Source organism: Aplysia californica, unplaced genomic scaffold (genome assembly GCF_000002075.1).
Source record: "Aplysia californica isolate F4 #8 unplaced genomic scaffold, AplCal3.0 scaffold00052, whole genome shotgun sequence".
Lineage (NCBI taxonomy): Eukaryota > Metazoa > Mollusca > Gastropoda > Aplysiida > Aplysiidae > Aplysia > Aplysia californica.
This window is the reverse complement of record NW_004797322.1, coordinates 1720013-1742677: the sequence shown is the minus strand read 5'-3', so window position 1 is coordinate 1742677 and position 22665 is coordinate 1720013. Positions and strand designations below refer to the sequence as shown.

The window sequence follows — 22665 nt, the reverse complement described above, 5'->3', positions numbered from 1 at the left end:
ATTGGCTGTCCCCGAATACTGCTACAGCTCATCATCTCGTTCCACAAAGATATGAAGACCACCATTCAGTTTGACGGTTCAACATCAAACAGTTTCAACATCAATAGCGGAGTAAAGCAAGGTTGTGTCTTAGCACCAACCCTTTTTAGCACTTATTTTGCTGTCTTACTGCAACATGCATTTAAAGAGTCACCAGGGGATGTCTTCCTCCATTGGAGAACTGATGGGTTGCTCTTCAAACTTGCTCGACTCAAGGCCAAGACCAAGATCAACAAAACAACAGTACGAAACCTCGATGATGATGCTCTTGTTGCTCACAGTGAATCAACCCTACAAACAATGATGGACCGCCTATCAACAGCATGCAAGGTCTTTAGCTTGGTCTTCAGTGTTAAGAAAACAGTCATCCTTACCCAAGAAGGTGCAGAGCAGAGCCATATATGGCTGAACGACAAGGAACCTGAGACAGTGGACAAGTTCTGTTACCTGGGGTCTACCATCAGCTCTACTACATCATTTGATTATGAGATCAGCACCAGGATAAGGAAAGCAGCAACAACTTTTGGAAGGCTGACAAAACGAGCATGGGAAAACAAAAGATTAACCATCGAAACAGAGGTCAAGATTTACGAAGCATGTGTCCTCACCGCACTCCTTTATGGATCTGAAACATGGACCTTGTACAGCGGACAAGAAAAGCGCCTCAACATTTTCCATCTCAGATGCTGCCGCAAGATCTTAGGCATTTCGGGGCGCGACAAGGTTACAAATGTTGAAGTGTTGGCACGTGCAGACCTCCAGAGCATGACAACTATTCAACTATCCAGTGTTTAAAAAGATTGAGATGGCAGTGCCATATCAAGAGAATAGACGACAACTGGATTTTGAAGCAACTTTTCTTTGGAGAACTTGCCCAGGGAAAAAGACCAAGAGGAAGACCAAAACTGAGGTACAAAGACACCTGCGAAAACAGCTTATCTAAGCTTGGAGTAGATTTTAGCATTTGGGAAGACATAGCAGAGGACAGGAAAACATGGAAGAAAATGATAAAGGAAAGAACTATAATGCTAGAGAGCAGCCTTAGAAACAACCAAGCTGAGAAGCACCGACGTCGAAAGGAAAACAGCGGAAATACAGAGCTTCGATCTACGACACTGACATGCTAGCACTGCGACAGAATCTGCGCTTCAAACATAGGAAGAATTAGCAATGAAATAAGCTGCATAAAGACAGCCTTGAGACCATCTTAAGCTAAATTGACCGTCTGCATAGATGAAAAGAGACATATATTGTGATTTTTAATCCACTAATCCAATTGCCTTAGGTTTATTTCATACTCCTGTACCATCATTTCTACAAGAATTTGCACCTTGATTTTTTCCATAATCTGTGCTCTCATTGCTAATGACTGACTACTGCCATTTTTTAAATACTTTTTTACTCTTTAATACATATCATTTATCCTGGTGGTTCTTGTGTACTAAGAAGTGAATATTATGTGTTCGACATAAGAATATTTGTTAGTTTTCAACTGCCGTATTTAATGTTGATGGCTGTTATGATCTTATGGTGAAAAATTAACTTTTTCTTCAAATTGTTCTTTTTTTAGTTTCCCATTGCTTCCAGTGGTAGTAGATGCAACATTTGTGTTGCTTAGTAAATTATACTTATTTCTATCCTATTTCCTATCATTTAGATGAAGAATTTGGTCTGTGATTGTGACTGTTAGGCCTTGAATTGCTATTTGTTTCTGATGTATTCTGGATTTTCTAGTTATGAAATTGACTGTCGGTGTTTGGTTTTCATCGGGTTTTTCTCAATCTCTTTGAGCGATATATGTATCGTCATTGTTCTACTTTCTTCCTTTGCTGAATATTTAATTTGGCTTCCTTTTTTCATTGACTTTATTGTAACTATCTTATAATGTGTCTTCAAGACTGCTTATGTTCTTGACTTTAATAGTCAGTGTTCATTTTTCTACTAATTACATTAACTTACCAATGAGTCCTATTCTGTTGTCTACTCATTACTTTGAATTACAGGTCAACTTTAAGGTTTCTTTTTGTTTCCATGAAAGACTTCTAAGAGCTTCTTATTTGTACTGTATTGTCTACTGCACTGTGAACATGGTTGGGTTGATTTAAATCAGGTCGATTTAAATCAATTGATTTTTAACAATTCAAATCGACTTGATTTTTAAAATAAAAATCAGTGATTTAAATCAATTTTTTTTTTAAATATTTTTATTCGGTTTTTACATATTTAAGCATTCAGAATGCCTTTCCTTGGTTTTATAAAACAAGTATACGGTTTAGTAGACTAATATAATCCAGCTTAAAAGTCGTTTTTCTACCCTGTCACTGTAAAATAGTAGCCTACAGTATTCAACTTAATTTTTTTTCATAATTGAAATTAGCATTTCCTTTTTTTTTAAAGACACACACAAGCACACACACACGCACACACACACAAACGCGCACACACACAAACGCACACACACACACACACACACACACACACACATAAAGGAAATGTTTAGATTTATTAACTGTAAACTTAATAATCATTTATTGAATGTCAGATCTAATCAATTGTGACTGATGAGAATAAAAACGTTAACAAATAAATCACAAACAATGTAACAAAAATAATAATTCAGATATTATAAATTGCAAGGAACAAAATGGCAACTGAAGGAATTTTGAAAGTAAATCACCTTCATACAATATTAACAGTATTACAATAACCTACAATTTAGACCATGTTGAAATTACCCATTGAACTGTTTTGGGTTGAAGGTTTTGAAAAGAAATACAATAATACTGTATTCATTGTACTTTTTTTCGTAATTGAAATTTGCATTTTTTTTTTTTCTTTATTAGACAAACACAAGTGCGCGCACACACACACACACTATAATAAAATGCAAGTTTATCTGTGCATAATTACACCCTTTCTTTTAGACTGACATTTTCTTCATTTTTTGTCTGTAGCCATGAATAATTCACTGATATAGCAGATTAAGGCTTTTTTTTACAGTTGCTTAAATTAATCATTAGTTAAAATAAATAAAGACAGTGCATTTTGCACTATAAGAACATACTTTTAGCCACTAAAAATTCCAAACTGTGTCGACATTTTTTTATTTTTAAAAAAATCTGATAAAAAAGAATTTTTAATCTGATTTATATCAAAAAGATTGATTTTTTCAATTTTTTGTTTTAAAAAATATATAAAATCACCTACCCTGTGTGTGAACCTCAAATTGTTCTCTTCTGCAAATTGACAAAGTCTAGAAAAGAGTCCTGGAGTGAATTATTCATGTGACAACCATTTATTGCTGGGAAAAAGACAGACAGACAGACAAACAGTAAAGAAGTAAGACCTGCCAGCAGCACCCTCAACCACTCTTTATCATTGGTAGTGGTTATCAGATTTCTTCTGGCAGATGTAACAAATTGATAACTTCAATGTTCTTGATGGGCAGGCACTTCCAGGCACAGAGAGAGGATGCAAACGTCAAGTGGAGCATGAAAGAAGACTTTGAGATCGTCTACTCAGACGTCCAGGGTGAGGTAGTTGTGGGCGGTGTATTCCTGCGCCTCTTCATTTCAAACCCGGCATGGGTGCTACGTCGGCCAAAAGAGTTCCTCACTGAGTTATTGGAGAAATGGACTCAGATCACAGGATCGTCTACACCAGATGCAAGTTGTCTCTCTCTTTATCTTAAGTTGTTTTTTTGTTGTTGTTTTTTGCTTTGTTCTGTTTTGTATTGTTGTTTTGTTTTGTTTTGGGGATTTTTTTTTTGAGGGGGGAAGGTCAAACCTTCTAGGGATAAAATGGTCTGTTTTGGTATTTCCTGGTGCAATAGGGATAGCAACTTAACTTAACATATAAGGTGTCTCCCTGGGAAGCATTCTCTCTCCTCTCCCATTTGAAATCAAAATAGATTCCATCATTAAGACCCTCATAAATAGCATGGACAGCTCATTATACGTTGACGACTTCTTGATATGCTGCCCTTCGAAAAACCTTCAACTAAGATCTATAGAAAGCACGCAGCTGCACACTTTTGAAAAGTGGGCAAATAATAATGGTTTCAAGTTTTCCACATCAAAGACGGTTGCAATGCACTTCTGCAGATCAGGCAGACGTGTATGCAGCCGGAATTTGACACTATACAGAGAAAGGATTCTTGTCCAGGACCAGTCTCATTTCCTCGGCGTTATATTCGACAAAAAACTCACATTCATACCACACATCAAAGACCTTAAGGTGAGGTGCCAGAAAGCGTTAAACGCTTTGAAAATTCTTTCGCATCCGGAGTGGGGCGGGGATTCAAAACACCTTCTCCCATTGTTCGATCCAGACTTGACTACAGCTGTCAAGTCTATGGATCAGGAAAATCACACATCCTAAAAATGCTAGACCCAGTGCAAAACCTAGGACTCCGCCTCGCTCTTGGGGCTTTCCGCATATCTCCGGTGGAGAACGTCCAGGCCGAGGCAAACATCCCATCTCTCGCACTCAGACACACACTACTCTCACTACAATACGCAGTTAAACAGAGCTCAACACCGGAGAACCCAGCACACAACTGCATTTTCAAAACAAACCCAGACACCCTAAACAAATTAAAAAACAATGGAAAATTCATCAAACCCTTCGGCCTCAGAGTCCTTTTCCAAACAAGACATCCAGCAATTTCATTTCCCCGTCCTCCCTCAGTGGCACCTCACCTAGACAAAAGTAGACTTACAGCTGACCACCCACAACAAAAGCAAGCACAAACGCCAAAACAGAATACAAATAACTTATAGATAGAAAAATACCCCGGTGCGGAGCTAATCTTCACAGATGGCTCCAAATCGGACTCTGCTGTGGGCGCCGCTGCCCTATCTTCAATTAGTTCACACCAGAGGAGACTCCATCCCGAAGCCTCCATTTTTTCTGTGGAGGCCACTGCCATTGACATGGCACTGGACTCCATACAAAATTCTCCTAACAAATCTTTCCTTGTCCTTTCTGACTCTCTGTCTTGCATCACCTCACTTACAAACTACACACTCCTACACCCAAAAATAGGTTACAACAGAGGATTCACGCCTTGACTGAAACTGGGAAAAGTATCGTGTTCTCATGGCTACCTAGGGAGGAAACGAGCAGGTAGATTTCCTGTCGAAGGACTCCTTGTCCCTTCTGTTCGGATCAACGACGAACACTCCCACAGACTGACTTTAAAAATAAAGTAAAAAACTACACCTTGTTGAACCATACCCCAGAGGCACCATCATGTGAAAAGAAAAACGCAAACATATCTATGCTCACGTCCATTCCTATGTTTACCCCCAGTGGGTCGGGGGGATATAAATAGACCCACTGCTCCGCCAGCAGGAGGTGCAACCCCTTCACTGGCGATTTGTCGCCCATGGACATCTACGCTCAGGTGCACATGGGCGACACTTGCTTTGGTGTATTGTCTGTCTTCTATCGTCTTTCTTCCTTCTTCTTTCGTCCTTCCCCGAGCTGACCGGGGAATAAAATAAAAATAGTTGGCTGTCCCATCAACAGGGGGTGTAACCCCCCCGCTGGTGGGATGCCACTCGTACGTCACTAGCTCTCTGACGTAGGAGTGGCATCTTTTGTCCGCTCTTGCTATGTCTTCTATCCATCTATCTTTCTTTCCGTTCTGTCGACCAAAGGTCCGGTCCAGCAAAGAATAGACACCAAACCCCCGCAACGCGAGGCACCCCGTTGACCGTGGGGTGCGACCCGTACGACCGGAGAAGGGGACCCTGGTGGCTGAGGTGTGGCTTTCCTCACCAACACGCCACTTTGGCCCTGGATTCGGTCTAGACAGGCGGGTGCAGTGGCCTACTGCACTCAATCGGTTGCGACCGGTTCATAGAACCGGTTTTGGCCAATCTTGGTTAGAAGGCAAGATTTCTTGCCGTCTGATTGGGAGTATACCTCCAGGGTAGCCCTGACACCAGCTATGGACTTCCGAGCGGTGTCCCCTTGTTGGACTCGGTGGCGGGTGGGGAGCCCTGGAGATGAAATAAAAGACAAAATACACATGGATTCAACCAAAAACATTTCTCCCACCCCAATTCCCAACAAGTCCCAGACAGGAGAAGCAGGTGCAACTCCTGGCCTGGGCAAAAGAAAGAAGGGCCTTTCGGGCGAAGATGCTGACAATGTCAGCATCTGGGACATACCCAAGAGAACATCGTTGGGGTGGTCACCATTTTTGGTGATCTCCCCAAAAGATGAAAAACAAGACACAAATCTCACTACATTAAGCGTCTTCAAAATTCACAAATCACTCAAACATTTCGGTATTCACAAGCCAAAATACATAAAAAATCTAGGATCCACGGACCTCCTGATACAAGTCAGTTCCAGCATTGAATCAGGCAAACTGTTGGCCTGCACCTCGTTTGGTGGCATCCCTGTATGTGTTCAGCCTCACAGGAGTCTGAACACATCCAAGGGTGTCATCAAAAGCCAAGAGCTCTACGGCTGTACCGAAGAAGAAATGGTTCAGGAGGTCGATGGAATTGTCCATGCTCGTCATATCAAAATACGGCGGGATGGCAAGGAAATCTGTACCAACACGTGGATCCTTACCTTCAACACACCCACACCACCAACAAAATTAGACATCGCATACTTAGAACTCGAAGTTAGACCATATATACCGAAACCGATGCGCTGTTTCAACTGTCAGCGCTTCGGACACACACAGCTACGCTGTCGTCGTGGCGCAGCGTGTCCTCGCTGCGGCAAGGAGGGACACTCTGGGGAGACCTGCTCTGCAGATCCCTGGTGTCCAAATTGTCGACAGGGGGGTCACTCTGCATCTTCGACGGAGTGTCCGAAGTGGTGTCAGGAGAAAGCCATCCTCACACATAGGGCCCAGTACGGCGGAACGTTCGCTCAAGCAAGAGCAACGCTATACCCAAAAGGATCGACGCCGAAGAATACAACAAAAACATATTCAGAAGTCCTGAAGACTGTCCCAGGGTCAGTAAACCCAACCCGAAAGGTCCTTCAGACAAATAGAAAGCAGAACACCTGCAAAAAACAACACTCCAGTCTGGAGACGGAGGAGGACATGGAGTCCACTTCCTCCACTCCTATCTCTCCCTCTCTCCATACGCCATCTCCCCACACCCCCTCTTCATCACCACCCTCTCAGCCATCTTCTTCATCCTCATCCCCTTCATCATCCTCACCCTCATCATTCTCATCATCACCACCATCATCTTCACCCACAACATCCTCCCCATCATCATCCTCACACAAATCACCACATCCTACACCCTCATTGCTTCAACCTCCATCCCATCATCCTTCATCCAATAAAGCCCCTCCACCCACTCCCCGCACCTGCTCCCCCTCCTCTACCCGCATCCAGGACTCCGGTCCTCCTCCCCCTCCACTCTTTCCCTCAAAAAAGGCTGCGGTCCACCGTGACCGCAGCAAAACATAACACAGACCAAAAAAAAATGTATCGAACCCGTGCCTTCAAAATAAATTAAAATGGCAGTTCTTCAGTGGAACATTCGCGGTTTGCGTGCAAACCAGGCAGAACTCTCTTATCTTTTGACCTCACACACCCCAAATGTAATCTGTCTACAAGAAACTAAATTACCAACACCCACATTCACATTAAAAAACTATCAAACTTACAACCAAATATACACCGACAACCAAATCGCCTCTGGGGGCAACTCCATTTTAATAAATAACCAAACACTGCACAGACAAATACAACTAAACACAACACTTCAAGCAGTTGCGGTCAGGGTCACCCTACACTGTCCTATAATTATCTGTTCAAATATACATCCCCCAAATTATCCTCTATCTTTAAGAGAACTAATAAACCTCAGAGACCAGCTCCCACAACCCTTCATCATGTTGCCCTCTTTGGGGAAATGAACCAACTGATACTAAAGGTAAAATCATAGAAGATTTCTTAATAAAAACCAGTACTAGTATTTTTAACGACAATTCCCCAAAAACCCTGAAGAAATAAATGTTGGCTCACTGAAGACTGCCAAAAAGCTGTTGCGGCCAAAAAATCAGCTCTCAGGAAGTTCGTCAACTCTAAAACTAACGAAGACCTCATTAATTTCAAAATTGCGCGAGCCCAAGCACGCAGAAAAATCAGAACAGCCAAGAAAACATCTTTTCGAAATTATGTCTCAAAAATCAACAACAACACACCAATGCACAAAGTCTGGAAGATGATAAAGAAATTAAAAGGTACTAAAAAAGACACAATCAAACACATCCTTAAACCGAATAACTCCTTCGTAGAAACCGAAAAAACAGTTGCTGACTGTATAGCATCAACTCTCTCCGGAAATTCCTCTACCCACAATTCAAAAAAGTAAAAATGTCTTCTGAAAAGACAACTGTTGATTTTACCTCTTCAAATGAAGAACACTATAATTGCAGCTTTTCTCTTAACGAATTAAAATGTAATATTGCAGAACTATCAAACACAGCTCCAGGCCCTGATCAAATACTCAACGAAATCATCAAACGTCTTCCAGACGAAACACTCCTATTACTCCTTGATATTTACAATGAACTCTGGCATTCTCAACAATTTCCGAACAGTTGGCGTCTTGCCACTGTTATACCAATCCCAAAACCAGGAAAAGTTCACTCTAACCCTTCAAACTACCGTCCCATAGCCCTTACAAACTGTTTCTGTAAACTTATGGAAAAACTTATTAACAAACGTCTAATGTGGTTTCTCGAAACCTCAAACTCCTTATCCAATTTTCAATGCGGTTTTCGCAAAAATCGCTCTACTATTGACCATCTCGTCCGACTTGAAACTTTCATTCGGGAAGCTTTCATTCGAAAAGAGCACCTTGTGGCTATTTTTTTCGACTTAGAAAAAGCATTCGACACCACATGGAAACATGGTATTCTGAAAGACCTGCATGACTTGGGCTTACGCGGAAATCTTCCAGAATTTATACGAAACTTTTTGAAAGATCGATCATTTCAAGTCAAAGTAGGTTCAACATTATCAAATTTACACACCCAAGAAGAAGGCGTCCCCCAGGGAAGCATCTTATCGCCCATTCTTTTCTAAATCAAAATAAATTCCATCACAAAAACCCTTCAAAACAATATTGACTGCTCACTTTATGTTGACGACTTCCTGATTTGCTATAAATCCAAATCCAAAATGGATCACATTGAATGTCAGCTTCAGCTTCAACTCCATAAACTGGAAACTTGGGCAAACGGGCACGGGTTCAAATTTTCCACAGTAAAAACAAACTGTGTGCATTTTTGTCTGTCGCACAAGTGTGTGCGACAACCAGATTTATATTTGTTTGGAGAGAAAATTCCTGTTAAAAAACAAGCTCGTTTCCTGGGCGTAATCTTCGACAATAAACTTTCTTGCCTGCCTTCATTGGCAACTTCCTGAAGAACCGTTCCTTCCAGGTTCGTGTCGGATCCTCCCTTTCAGACCCCCACCAACAGGAGGAAGGAGTCTCCCAGGGGAGCATCGTTTCTCCTCTCTTAGTTGAAATTAAAATAAATTCCATAGTAAAAACCCCCCAAAACAGCATAGACAGCTCGTTATACGTTGACGACTTTTTGATATGCTGCCATTCGAAATATCCTCTTTTGAGATCTATGGAAAGGCAGCTGCAAACGCAGCTGCACAAACTCGAAAAGTGGGCCAACAATAACGGTTTCAAGTTCTCCCCGTCAAAGACGGTTGCAGTACACTTCTGTCGAACAGGCATACGTATGCTGCAGCCAGATTTGACACTATACAGGGAAAGGATTCCCGTCCAGGACCAAGCTCGTTTCCTCGGCATCATTTTCGACAAAAAACTCACATTCATACCACACATCAAAGACCTTCGTGTGAGGTGCCAGAAAGCACTAAACGCTTTGAAAATTCTTTCCCGTCTGGAGTGGGGCGGGGACTCAAAACACCTTCTCCACTTGTACATCTCCCTTGTCCGGTCCAGGCTTGACTACGGCTGTCAAGTCTACGGATTGGCAAAACCACACATCTTAAAACCAAGGACTCGGCCTCGCTCTGGGGGCTTTCCGCATTTCTCCGGTGGAGAGCCTCCAGGCCGAGGCCAACATACAACCACTCTCACTTAGACGCACACAACTCTCACTTCAATACGCAGTTAAACAGAGCTCAACACCGGAAAATCCAGCGCACGACTGCATTTTTAAAACAAACCCAGAAACCATAAACAAATTCCAAAACAACGAAAAACTCATCACAGCCTTCGGCCTCAGAATCCTTGAGGACCTCAAAAACTTACACTTTTCCAAACAAGACATCCAACAAATTCTTTTCCCCAACCTCCCTCCGTGGCACCTCACCAAGATAAAATTAGATTTACAGCTGACCACACACAACAAAGAAAGCACACACACCAAAACTTTTAAAGCAGAATACAAAAAACTAATAGATAAATACCCCGGTGCGGAGCTCATCTTCACAGAAGGCTCCAAAAAAGACAATGAATGGGCGCCGCAGCCGTATCTTTTAACAGTACACACCAGAGGAGACTCCATCCTGAAGCCTCCATTTTCTCTGCGGAGGCCACTGCCATTGACATGGCACTGGACTCCGTAGAAAACTCTCCTAACAAATCTTTCCTTATCCTTTCGGACTCTCTGTCCTGCATCACCTCACTCACAAACTACACACTCCTACATCCAAAAATAGTTAGGCTGCAACAGAAAATTCATATACTATCCGAAACAGGAAAAAACATCATGTTGGCATGGATACCTAGCCATGTGGGCATCCGAGGAAACGAGCAGGTAGACGACCTGGCGAAGAAAGCCTCATCCCTTCTGCTGGGATCAACGACAAACACTCTCCCCCATCTGACTTTAGAAATAAAGTCAAAAAGTACACCTCCAGTCTGTGGGAGAGACACTGGGAAAAGCATAAAAACAATAAACTATATGTTATAAAACCCAAACTAAAACAGCGAAATCCTTCGAACCTCTCCAGAAGAGACGAAGTCATTTTTACTCGATTGCGCACCGGACACACGGCCCTGACCCACAAATACCTCCTACAGGGAGATGAGAAGCTGTTCTGTGTCGGATGCGACACAGATTTTACCATTAGACACATCTTAACCGAATGTCTAGACTTTGGAGAGATCCGAAGGAAATATTGTAAATGCAAGAAATTGCAAGACATTTTTTCCGTCGTTGGTCCCAGCAAAATTTTAATTTTATGAAAGCCATTGGCCTTTATGGCAAATTGTAAAATGAAATTGTACTATTTTAAATTTTTATTGTTACTTATAAGAGTTGTTTTAAATCGCAAATATATTTACACTGAATTTTAATATTTTAGCATTTTAAAGTAATAGTTAACCAATCGTGCAGTGAACTTTTGCGAAAGTAAACAACTTGTGTTTCGCGCGCTCATATGACCTTACGTAGTTGCGAACGCCGTAAAACCCTATACTACTACTACTACAACCCTGACAGGAAATATTCACCTGCCAAACCATAATATTAATACTATGACTGTCAAAGGCAGGGACTTATTAGAACTATGTGGATGTAGATATTCAATATTTTCTTTTGCTGTGTACCAGCCACATACCTGAGCTCATTGTCCAGTGGCTGTTATCTGTGCAGAATGAAATGCTGGAGACTGTGACGATGGCAGTGGTGTGCCTGTTCCAAGCCCACAGTTCCCTGCTTGACCAGGTTCCCTCCCTTGGCTATGTCCCACGTGTCTTCAGCGCCATGACATCCAAGCTCACTGCAGTACCCAAGGCAGGCATACAAGTGGCACACCAGCTTTCATACAACGAGGTCAGTCACCACTGATATAATGGTTAATTTTGATAAAGGAATGTTAATAACTACTGAATGTGATCATTTTTTTAAATAGATTGATTGTGGGGCTTGACCTGGCATCTGGTGTAATCTAAAGTTTCAAGCATGCTGACAGTAAAATCTCCAATTGATATTGATAATGGCATAAAGTGAAATACTCCAGTCTGTGGGAGACTCATTGGAAAAAACAAGAAAACAATAAGCTACTCAACTTAAAGCCCAAACTGGGTCCGCGAAAACCTTCAGGCTTTTCCAGAAGAGACTAAATAATTTTTACTCGATTTCACATCGGATACAAGTCCCTAACTCATAAATTATAAATACCTCCTTCAGGGAGAAGAGAAGCTGTTTTGTGTGGGATTCGACACAGATTTTCCCATTAGACACATTTTAACAGAATGTCTAAACTTCGGAGAGACCCGCAGGAAATATTTTAGATTTTAAAAAATTGCAAGACTTGTTTTCCATCGTCCATCCCAATAGAATCCTTAATTTTATAAAGGGTATTGGCCTTTATGGACAATTGTAAATAACATTGTTTAAAAATTTGTACAGTGGAATCCACTTATAACGAGTCCTGAAATAACGAGAAGTCTGTTATAAACAAACTTTTCTAAAACCCCATTTTTCCCCTTCTTTATCTTTGTGAATAGAATACTAATACGCGGTGATCCAAAAAAAACTTTACAATTTTTTTTCTGAATATCTCGAGCAAAATTTGTTCTAGAATGCTGTAATTTGGAACAGACATAATAATTCATTCAAAAGGAATTTGTTTGATATAAAAATCCACGAAGAAGAAACATGTTTTGAAAACAGAAACGGCTAAAAGAAAAAAGCACCCAAAAACGCGAAGTTCACCAAAGTTTTAAAATCTTGTAAAGGAAGTCGTAAAAAGATTAGTTGACCTTTTTGTTTATTTTCTCTTTGACATTAATTTTCAATCGCTGTGACATTTAAACAATATTTAATTTCTTTTACAGAGTTTTACAAACCTAATGATTTCATTCTGAAATTCCTAAGAAGCACTGCTCCACATTCCCTCCTTTGGACTCGACACATTTTTAACGCATCGTTCGAAATGTTCAGTGGCGCCCTAACACAAGGACCTGCTGAACCATGAGTTTCTAAAGCCACATACACTGTACATGTTCACAAAGAAGTGGCTTCTAGAGACAATAGAGTGGGGTGCCCAATTGACAGCTTTTTTGGAGTTAACATATCCCGAAGGGTGAAAATGCACTAAACCAAATGTCATCGAGGAAATGATCCCTCTTTACAAGACAATCGAGGAATCATGAACACATTGCAATGCTCTAATCCATGTCATCTCGGCCTAGCGAAGATGAACATGGTATAGTCCTAGGTTTAGTTCTGCCATGAGAATGCAGTCTGTTGATGTGTAGGAAAGTCCTAGCTGCAGATCGCCTACGCACAGACATCTCATGGGATTCGGTTACTGAAATCTGCACTCTGGTGACGTTTAAAGGGCTGCGCATGGTGCGTGTTCGACCTGAAGTGGTCATTTTTTAAAGAACTTTTTAGTTCTGATTCGCTATAGATTCAAACTGACGAAACTTCTCTACTCATGACGCCAAAGGTCTTGAGGGCATCTTAGCATTCACTCCGTGCCGTGTGCAGAACTTAAAAAATGTCAGGGATGGTGAGTTTGTGGAGAGGTAATGTTCAATACAAAAAGCTCTCTGTTCTTTACTAAACGTAGCCATGATCTCAGCAGGCAAACAAAATTTGGGAAAAATAATATCTGCAGACTTCTGTTGACTTGTTAGACTGCTGTAGCTTGCAATATGGCGCGATTGTTGCAACTTTTAGTGGTAGGCCTAATGCGAACTGGTGCGTCATGCTATGAAAATGGCGACAAGGTTGAAAATGGGTTGGTTTTTTTATGCGCTATATAGAGCAAAACCATGTAGATATGACCTGATAGCTAAAACGATAAGCTTTCAAGGGATGCCTCTCTCTTTATTTAAAACTTAGTATGAGATAAGTTACACAGCACTGGGCGGTGGATTATTGGTCAGTATGAGATACACTTACGCAACAGTGAAGGGTTTTAAAGTCATTCTAATTTTTTTAAATATAAAACTTTGTTTGAATTTTAAAAGTCCACTCCTCCAGAGAATTGTTTATGAATAATTGCTGGTCCTCCACACTCCTAGAGTTGGAGTGCTGGATGAATGAAAGATTTCAGTTGCCTCTATGATTGCCTTTATTCTTTGTAAAAACTTAATACAAATTAAATGTGTCATGACGCAATGGAATCAGGCGCTTGTAAATTTTTGGGCATGCATAGGTATTGGTATCATCTGAAAGCTGATTCATTTGCCTTTATTTCTATGAAAAATATATACAACATTCTTGAATAGATGTCGAGATATTTGCAATTGAAGGAGGTAGGGTATCCTGGTCTCAGAGGTAAAAATTTGCGAGAAAATGGCTGCCAAAGTTTGGTAACTTCTATAGCTTGAGATTCCTTAAAAATTGAAAAAGTACATAATTTGTACCATTAATATGTAAAATTCACATGGAAATGTTTTTTTAATATGGACATAATAAAAGGTGCTGAGCCAAAGACAAAGATTCGACAAAAATTGCCATACAGTAGGAAAAATGTGATTCTTCGATTTCGTTATTTTGACGAGCACTGCCTGATTTCACTAGGATTTCGCAGTACGGTGGAATCGGGCCTCATCAATTTTTGGGCATAAGGAGTAAAAAATACCTTTCTAACTTGAATAGAAATAGAGATATTTGCAATTGAAGGAAATGGGATTGTCTGGTTTTAGTGGTAAAATTATCGAGAGGACTTGGAAACTGACAATGTTGTGCCTTTAATCAATGCTTTTCTGGAATTTCCTCATGAAAATGTCTTTTCAAATGGAAAGGGGTTGGGGCAAAAAACAGAAATTCTGAAAAATTTACCTAACAGACGGAAAAGTGCCAGTTTCTTTTGTTTAATTAAATTGTGACAGTGCCTGATTTCACCATGATGTCTCACAAATGTGTTTTGTCTTGTATTTTATTATGCACCCTTGTAGGGATGTTTTTCAAGCACAGGTAGCTGTTCATTACTTCTATCTTTGTTCCCCCCTTTGCGTCATGATTTCTTTTTGGGTGGGTTGAGGTTGCCACTGGTAGGTCTTACTGTTCATTCCCAGTGTTGATTCTGCCCATTTATATTTTCTTCCCTAAAGTAAACCACTGTTATCGGGCTAATGTGCTTTTCTTTATTCAAACAACAGTTCTGTTAGTTGGCACTTCTTATTCTAAGCAGAAATCTACTTATTTGTCAATACAAGCAAAAGTCCCCCCCGATCTCTTTGACCATCATCAACACCATCAGAAACACATTACCGTTGCACATCTCTTTGGCTCAAGAAATTTTCTTATGTTGCTTCTGTACAGCTGTGCATTCGTAGCATGTCGACCATCGAGTGCATTAAACCCATGCAGGTGGCCATGAAGGAACGCAGGGACATGATTGGCCTGGCAGCCGAGGCACTATCGAAAATGTTTGACAAGTGCGATGAGGATCTCATACAACAAGTAAGTGTGGCATGGTAGATTAATAGGAGTCTATGCTCTTTTTAGCCAAGCATCCTCAGTAACTATATACGCACTTTAGCTCCTTTTTCACAGGACAAAGTAGTTGAAATTGTTTTTCACTTCTCCTTCAACAAAAAAATGTTCAGTAAGTGATAATGTATTATATGAATTTTTTTTTTATGTTACATTTTAGATTTTCATTTTTTCAAAAAATAAACTTTTATGAAAAATTTCAAAATAATATTGATGAAATGAATCAACCATCTATAGACATAAATGGGACATTTTGGAGCTTAATCCTGTCAAATTAAAGAATAACAACAACTTTTGTGTTAGCTTCATGGGAAAATGTTCTCTCCTGTTACTAACTAAAATCACAGAGCTGTGTTACTGGAATAGGTTTTGGGGGAGCTTATGGAATATCATGTTGGTGAAACTGGGTCTATTCATCGGGCAAATAATAAAAAAACACTTCAGGTGTACAATCCATGAAAAGTTATTTCGGATTAAAGTGCCAAATTTCAAAATCAGTGCAAATTTTAGAATCTCGGTTTGTGATTCTCACTCTAAAATCAAACGCATTATGATCATATGAATTTCTATCCCTTTTAGCAGTAAGGTGAAGGTAATCCTACGCTCACTTTTTAAAAACAAAGTTCTATAAATTTTTTTTCATGGACGCAAAGAGGGGCGGTAACAGGAGGGAAAATGGGTAACAGGAAAGAAAGTGGATAACAGGCGAGGGAACATAAAAGACTGTTATCAGTTATCAGGTTTTAACAGCAAATCTCATTTACAATGAAACACATGTGTACATACGTTATTAGTGATATCATCTAAAGGAATAACTGAAAAATGGATAGGAATGTTTAAGGCGAGGTGTAGTTACCATTGTGAAAAAAAAACTGTAAGCATCAAATGATAAGTGGGCGTCGAAACGAAATATCGAGAGACAACATTAAATAGGATGGTTTGGACAAGTAATGAGAATGGGGCCACAACAACCTGCCTCGAAGGTCTACAAAATGCAATTCAATGACTTCAGGGCAAAAGGAAGGCTAATAAAAAAAGATGGATCGATAGAGTCAAAGACATCCTTCAAAGGTACAATATGCCGATCCAAAAAGCAACACACCTGACCCATGTCCGAGAACTGCATCTCTCCTCGACACCTCACAGTATAAGAGATCAGATATATATATATATATAGTAACAGTAAAGTTGAGTTGCCAGTGTGTAGTGTACACAGTTGATTTTGCAAAGCCCCAATGTGGGTGCTTACTGACTGTGATTCTGGAAAAGTTGTTTTGCTGAGCCTTTTAGATCTATCTGAAGCTTTTGATACTATTGACCTTCATATTTTATTGAAGCGATTGGAAGTGTCTATTGGAATATCCGGGACTGTCCTTAGCTGATTTTGTTGTTACCTGTCAAATCTATACTAATCTGCTGTTGTTAAAGGGCTCACGGACTCGCAACCGTAAGGTCGCTGGTTCGAATTCCGTCAGGGGCCCGACGTTGTGTCCTTGGGAAAGGCACTTTACACGAATTTTCCTCACTTCACCCAGGTGGGAATGGGTACCCGGCTATAGACAGCGAAAGATCTTGTCAGTTTGTTAATGTTTGAGCGTTTAATCAGCTGCTTGCGCTGTATGCTTCCCGCGAAGCTGAGAATGTTTCGGAGTGTTCTATGGTCTGCTGGGGTAATAATATAATGTAAAGCGCATAGAGCCTGCTGTTGAGCGGGGATATGCGCTATACAAATGCTATTTATTATTATTATTATTTTAAGTCATCAGATCGTGCTCTTATTTATGGGGTCCTTCAGGGCTCAGTCCTCGGTCCAGTTTTGTTCACTGTTTATGTTCTACCACTTGTCAAGAAAATAGTCAAGTATGACTTGAAGTATCATTTCTATGCTGATGATAGTGAAATTTATGGTTCAACTATGTTTACCAACTTAGATGAACTTGTCCATCGTGTTAAAAATTGTTTTGCCTCAGTGAAAAACTGGATGAACAAAAACAAATTGATGTGGAATGATGATAAAACCGAAGTCAATCTGGCAAGCAGTGCAAAGTCTGTTAATGAGGTTGACCACGATCACATGACAAGTGATGATGCAGAAATTGCATTTTCAAAAAAAATTGAGAATCTTGGCATCTATTTTGATTCCAGTTTGTCAATGTCGGCTGAGGTAAATCATCTGATCAGCTGTATGTATTTAGAAATAAGAAAAATTAATAAAGTACGTCATCTAATCAATACTAAATATTCTGCTTTACTAGTAACTAGCTTAGTTTTATCAAGACTCCATTGTTGTAACTCCTTGTTATCAGGAATGTCACTGGAGAAAGTTAAAAAATTTCAGACAGTCCAAAACAATGCTGCACGTTTAGTTTTACGGAAAAGAAAGTGAGACTCTACTACACCTCTTTTACAGACATTGCCTTGGCTTCCTGTTGAGAAAAGTGCTTGCATGATAATGCTCGATCATATTTATCAAATCTGTTGAGACTGTACATTCCAACTGGCAGTTTAACGTCATCAGCTGACGAAAAGAAATTTCTTTTACCGTCAATGAAACATAAAACAATGAGTGAAAGGGCATTTGAATATGAAGGCCCCAAGATCTGGAATGCTTTGCCAAGTACTTTAAGAGGGATGAAATCCTTTGATTAATTCAAATGTCAGCTGAAGTCGTTTCTGTTTTTAAATTAATAAGATAAACATATGGAGGGATTTTCTTTTAGTCAGAAAACGAGGTTTTATGTTACTATTGTGCATTATATTGTATTGTAAAGCGCTCAGAGCCTGTGTACTTTAATCGGGGTTGAGCGTTATTTAAATGTCATTTATTATTATAATGATTATTGCTTCCTCTTTCAATTTACTTAAACAATTTTGAGAGATGTCAGCACATACCCTTGCTTCATTGACTTGAAGGTTGCTCCATGTCTTTCCAAAGTGTTTAAACTGATTGTCTATATTTGAATCGTGTAACTTGTATTGTCGAAACGTTTTCTTGAATAATGTCCACAATGCCATCAACCTCCCAGTTTCTGTTCTTTTCTTAGTGATACTAATTTTGTTATGTTCGCCGTTCAGGATTTCTATTTTCTTTCAATACTACCCATTTCTGCCACGTTGCAGTGAGTCTCATGTCCTCAGAGTATGTTAGGATTGGATCCTTTTACTTTATTTCATCCTTCCTCTTGCATCGTTAGATGTCGAGGGGAGGTGCAATTTTCAATCAAGGGCAGTGAAGGTGGCTTCTGTTGGTGATGTGTTATTATTTTGGAGGACCTCTATAATGCTATCCAGCCAAGTTTTGCGTGGTCTGCACCTGCCCTTGTATCCAGACTTATTAGAGTTTTAAGCTTGTGAAGCTGGTTGCTTTGGTGACCCTCTCATCAGATGACCGAACCACTTCATTCTTTGATGTTCTTGTCTGTTTTCGTTTAACTCCTGATCAGTCTTTCGTCCTCCTGTTTTATATCGTAAGTCAGTGTTGAAATATGCTGAGAATAGGTTGGGTTTTTTTAACTTCCATTGGGTTGGTGTTTATGGGTGAGTAATGGTGACAATTTATAAGTTTCCGCATTTCCTTTTTGGGTCCTGATTACAATTTTCCTATGTCCAATCTTCCGTCATGTGTAAGCATCATCATCATCATCCGGTGCTTTGCCGACTTGCGTAGGTGATCATGAAATTCCACTTCACTCTATCTTGTGTTGCAGCGATGGTGTCTGTCGTTTTTGCTATTCCCAGCCATGTTGTCGACTTGTCCAGTGTATGATCACTCTGTCTGCCTCTGCCTCTCTTTCCATCAAACTTGACAGTTGTTACAATATTCTCCAATGCTTCTTTCTGCATTGTGTATCCAATTAATTTTGCCTGTCACTTACATGTCTGCAATTTGCTTAGATCAAGACTTCTTCATTTGTTTTTCTAGCTGTCCATGGGATACACAGCATACGTCTTATGAACCACAACTCTATCGCCTCATTTGTTCTTTCCGGCTGTCTATTGATTGTCCATGCTTTGCACTCGTATAATATGGTTCGCTCGATGTAACTTTTCAGTACTCTTTTTCTTGTTTCCTGTGACAGATTGATGTTTGTCAGTGTCTGTTTCATTTTGTGGAAGGTTGCTTTTGCTTGGCAAATGTGGCTGTTAATTTCTGTGTGACATATCCCATCTGATGATATATTGGTCCCCAAATGTGTAAAATGTATGTGTAAGCATGCTTTCCAGCTATTTAAATTTCTCAACTTGCTTAAGTTGTGTCCCGTCAATGGTGATGTTTTAATGGAACTGGGTTTCAATGATCACATGATACGTGCATGCATGTTATGGCCAAAATTGAGCAGAAATAACCTTCAGATGAACACAATGCATAAACAACGGGTCAGCTATCAGCTCTGTGTTGTCACAAATCTTGTTCAATCTGATTCTGTAGCTTTCTTAAAAACCCTAAATTATATGGCTTCCGCCATCAAAAGCTTGTAAAATGAATGTTTGAAACTCCTCTCAGATAGGTACTGTCTGTACAGATATTCTACAGTGTTATTCAAGAAAGGTTTCTGGGTTGTTTTTTTTATCTGTTTCAAGATAACATTTTTAACCAGTTCAAAATTCTCCAGTTGTCAGGCCGAAGGAAAAAAATCCTAAATGTGCTCTTTATCCATCTGCAAAGTTGAAAGCACTTTTTTCTTGAGTTTCCTTTTTTTTTATGTTGAGAGTTCAACAAAATTGAAATTTGCTCTAGATTTTATACTTTCTTAATATTTCTCCAGAAGCTAGCATATGAATACTTTTGTTTTTCTTTTTCTTGTAACGGTCTTTCAATTCATCCATGAGAGCAAAAGGAAATTTAAGTGTTCGTTTTACTGCCCTCTTGCTCTCAGATAAAATTTTCATTTTCAACTCCAATTTTCTTTTTCTCTGCGCTGAGGATGGGGCATCCGTTGTTTTGCCATCAGCACTTTGATGTCTTCTTCAGATTTGTGTCTTTCTTCGTTTTTCTACCTTTTATACATGCTGCCCTATGGTCTTTTGAGATCATACGAACGACCGGTTTCCTTTCCCTTTGTTCTTTGTCTCTGCATGATGCCGTTCTGCTTTTCATGCTGCATGTAGTGCAGTTTCTTCACTAGGTTCTTCTTTCACCTTTCTCTGTCTCTCCCTTATTTCTTTTTTCAACAGGAGTCAGCTTTGCATCTAGGGAAAAAATTTAATAGCAAATGTTTATTTATAAGTGCTGTTTGAGAAATCAACTATCACTAGGGCTGCCCTTCATACGATTAATCTAGATCTAGCATAAGTGGCATAGTGCTGAAGTCAACTAAGTTTAGCTGATTTCCTATGTGGCAAAGTTTTAGCGAAGAAAATTCTCTTTTTTTTTTTTACTTCAGTCTACATCTAAGTCTCTGCAACAACACAAAATTCACTTCTAAATGTGCAACTAAATAAAAGATCTAGATCTATAGACCTACATTTTAAGAACTCTTTGGTAAAAATGGTAAAATTGTACTGGTTTAACGCCCTTATAAAGTTTTTTTAGAGGTGGGACCAAGTTTAAGGTTCATCCCCGAAAGGACGGAGCCAAATGGGAAATTTGTGTACAGTATTCTTTCTCAAGGACACAATGTTGGACTGAGCTGAGGCTCGCACCCGTTAACTCACAATCTCACAATTACTTAGAACTCTTTGATAACTTTTATCAACATAGAAGGTTCTAGGCTTTGGTAGAACAAAAGTATGTTGCATTATTATTATCATCGATGAAGGAAAAATGGAAGGTTTTGTCTTTCATTTTACTCCATTGTTCCCTCACTATTGCTCTCAATTTCATCCCATTACTTAAATTATAGAATCACAATATAGGAGTATTGTTGAAAGAGTACAGACACATCTTTCACATAATAATTATTCTGTTTTGTTTATGCATAAATGACTCATTTTCATCCCGAACTTTGGTCAGTTTTGCTGACACTTGCCGCTTGTTCCTGCTATCTTCTTCTATTCTGCAATGTTACTCTCAATTCTGTCCTGTTACTCAAAGATAAAAATGACCATTCAGGTGTTCTGTTGAAAAAGTACAAACATGCCTCTAGTTTTAACCTCTTTCATTTACTCTTATTAAGCGTGGACTACCTCACACTTTAACCCACACTCTGGTCAGCTAAGCTATTGAACACATTCCCTTCTCTCCTGTTACTTTTTAATTCTCTCCGGTTATGAAAACCGAGGTAACAGCAAAAAAAGTAACAGGAGGGAATTCTGCACACTGTTGCCCTGAAGACCACTAACTTCTCTCCGGTTATGAAAACCGGGGTAACAGCAAAAAAAAGTAACAGGAGGGAATTCTGCACACTGTTGCCCTGACGGCCACTAACTAGGTAGAGCTCATGTTATGGGTTGTCTTGCCATTGAAATGTAACGGTGGCAGACTTCCTAACCAAAGGAGAGTGTATCGGATTTCTGCATAATAAGTCGTTCTAGACCCTTGTAACAGGAGGAATAGATCTATGTAAGCTCAAATACTCACCGTGTTGGGTTGAACTTGGCTCTGTATCTTTCAGTCATGCATTGCATAAGCTCGGTTGTCTCATGTCATATAAAGAAACTGGTAGGGAGTCTCAAAATCTCAAAGAAAATAAATCTAGATCTAGGGAACTATCATCTGTGGGAAATGCTGGGTAATATAACACAAGGACGGGCACCAAGATTTCTTTTGCTTCAGTGTTGCTGTCCAATACTCTGTACAACTGTGAAATATTTAATCCCTGAAGCCATGACTTTTATCCTTAAGCATGTTTTAAAAAACACATACGTGTTGCGGATCCTGCCATTTTTTCATTCTGAGCAAGATTTACAAAAGAGCTGTAAAATTTCTATGACTTGGCAGTTTTGAAGACCTCATTTTAAGGTCAATAAACGTTTTACCCTGTTCATGAATATAGTCAAAGGCAATTCGAAGCAATGTTTCATGGTATCCAATGAATTAGGTCTGGAATCACAAATTCCAAAAATGTGGTATTTTTTTTCAAAATGACTCATATATATGTTAGCCACTAGATTGAAAACTCGATCCTCAAAATTTCAGATCTCTGACTACACTGGCCACATATGGCCTAAATAAGGTAAGGGAGGGGGGTTTAGCTTATTTAGGCCACACATGCTCAAACTACCCTTTTCAGGCAACTGAGT

At 39.7% G+C, this 22665-nt stretch overlaps 1 protein-coding gene across 2 annotated transcripts in view; it reads left to right on the top strand.

Annotated features, from left to right (window-relative positions):
- Nucleotides 1-22665, top strand: part of LOC101847707 (dnaJ homolog subfamily C member 13) — a 336952-nt gene that overhangs the window by 298072 nt on the left and 16215 nt on the right. For both annotated transcript variants that reach the window (XM_005092779.3, XM_005092778.3), the window contains 3 exons: nt 3488-3704; nt 11680-11859; nt 15310-15450. In XM_005092779.3, the coding sequence (XP_005092836.1) occupies nt 3488-3704; nt 11680-11859; nt 15310-15450 (538 nt within the window). The remainder of the gene's footprint in view (nt 1-3487; nt 3705-11679; nt 11860-15309; nt 15451-22665) is intronic.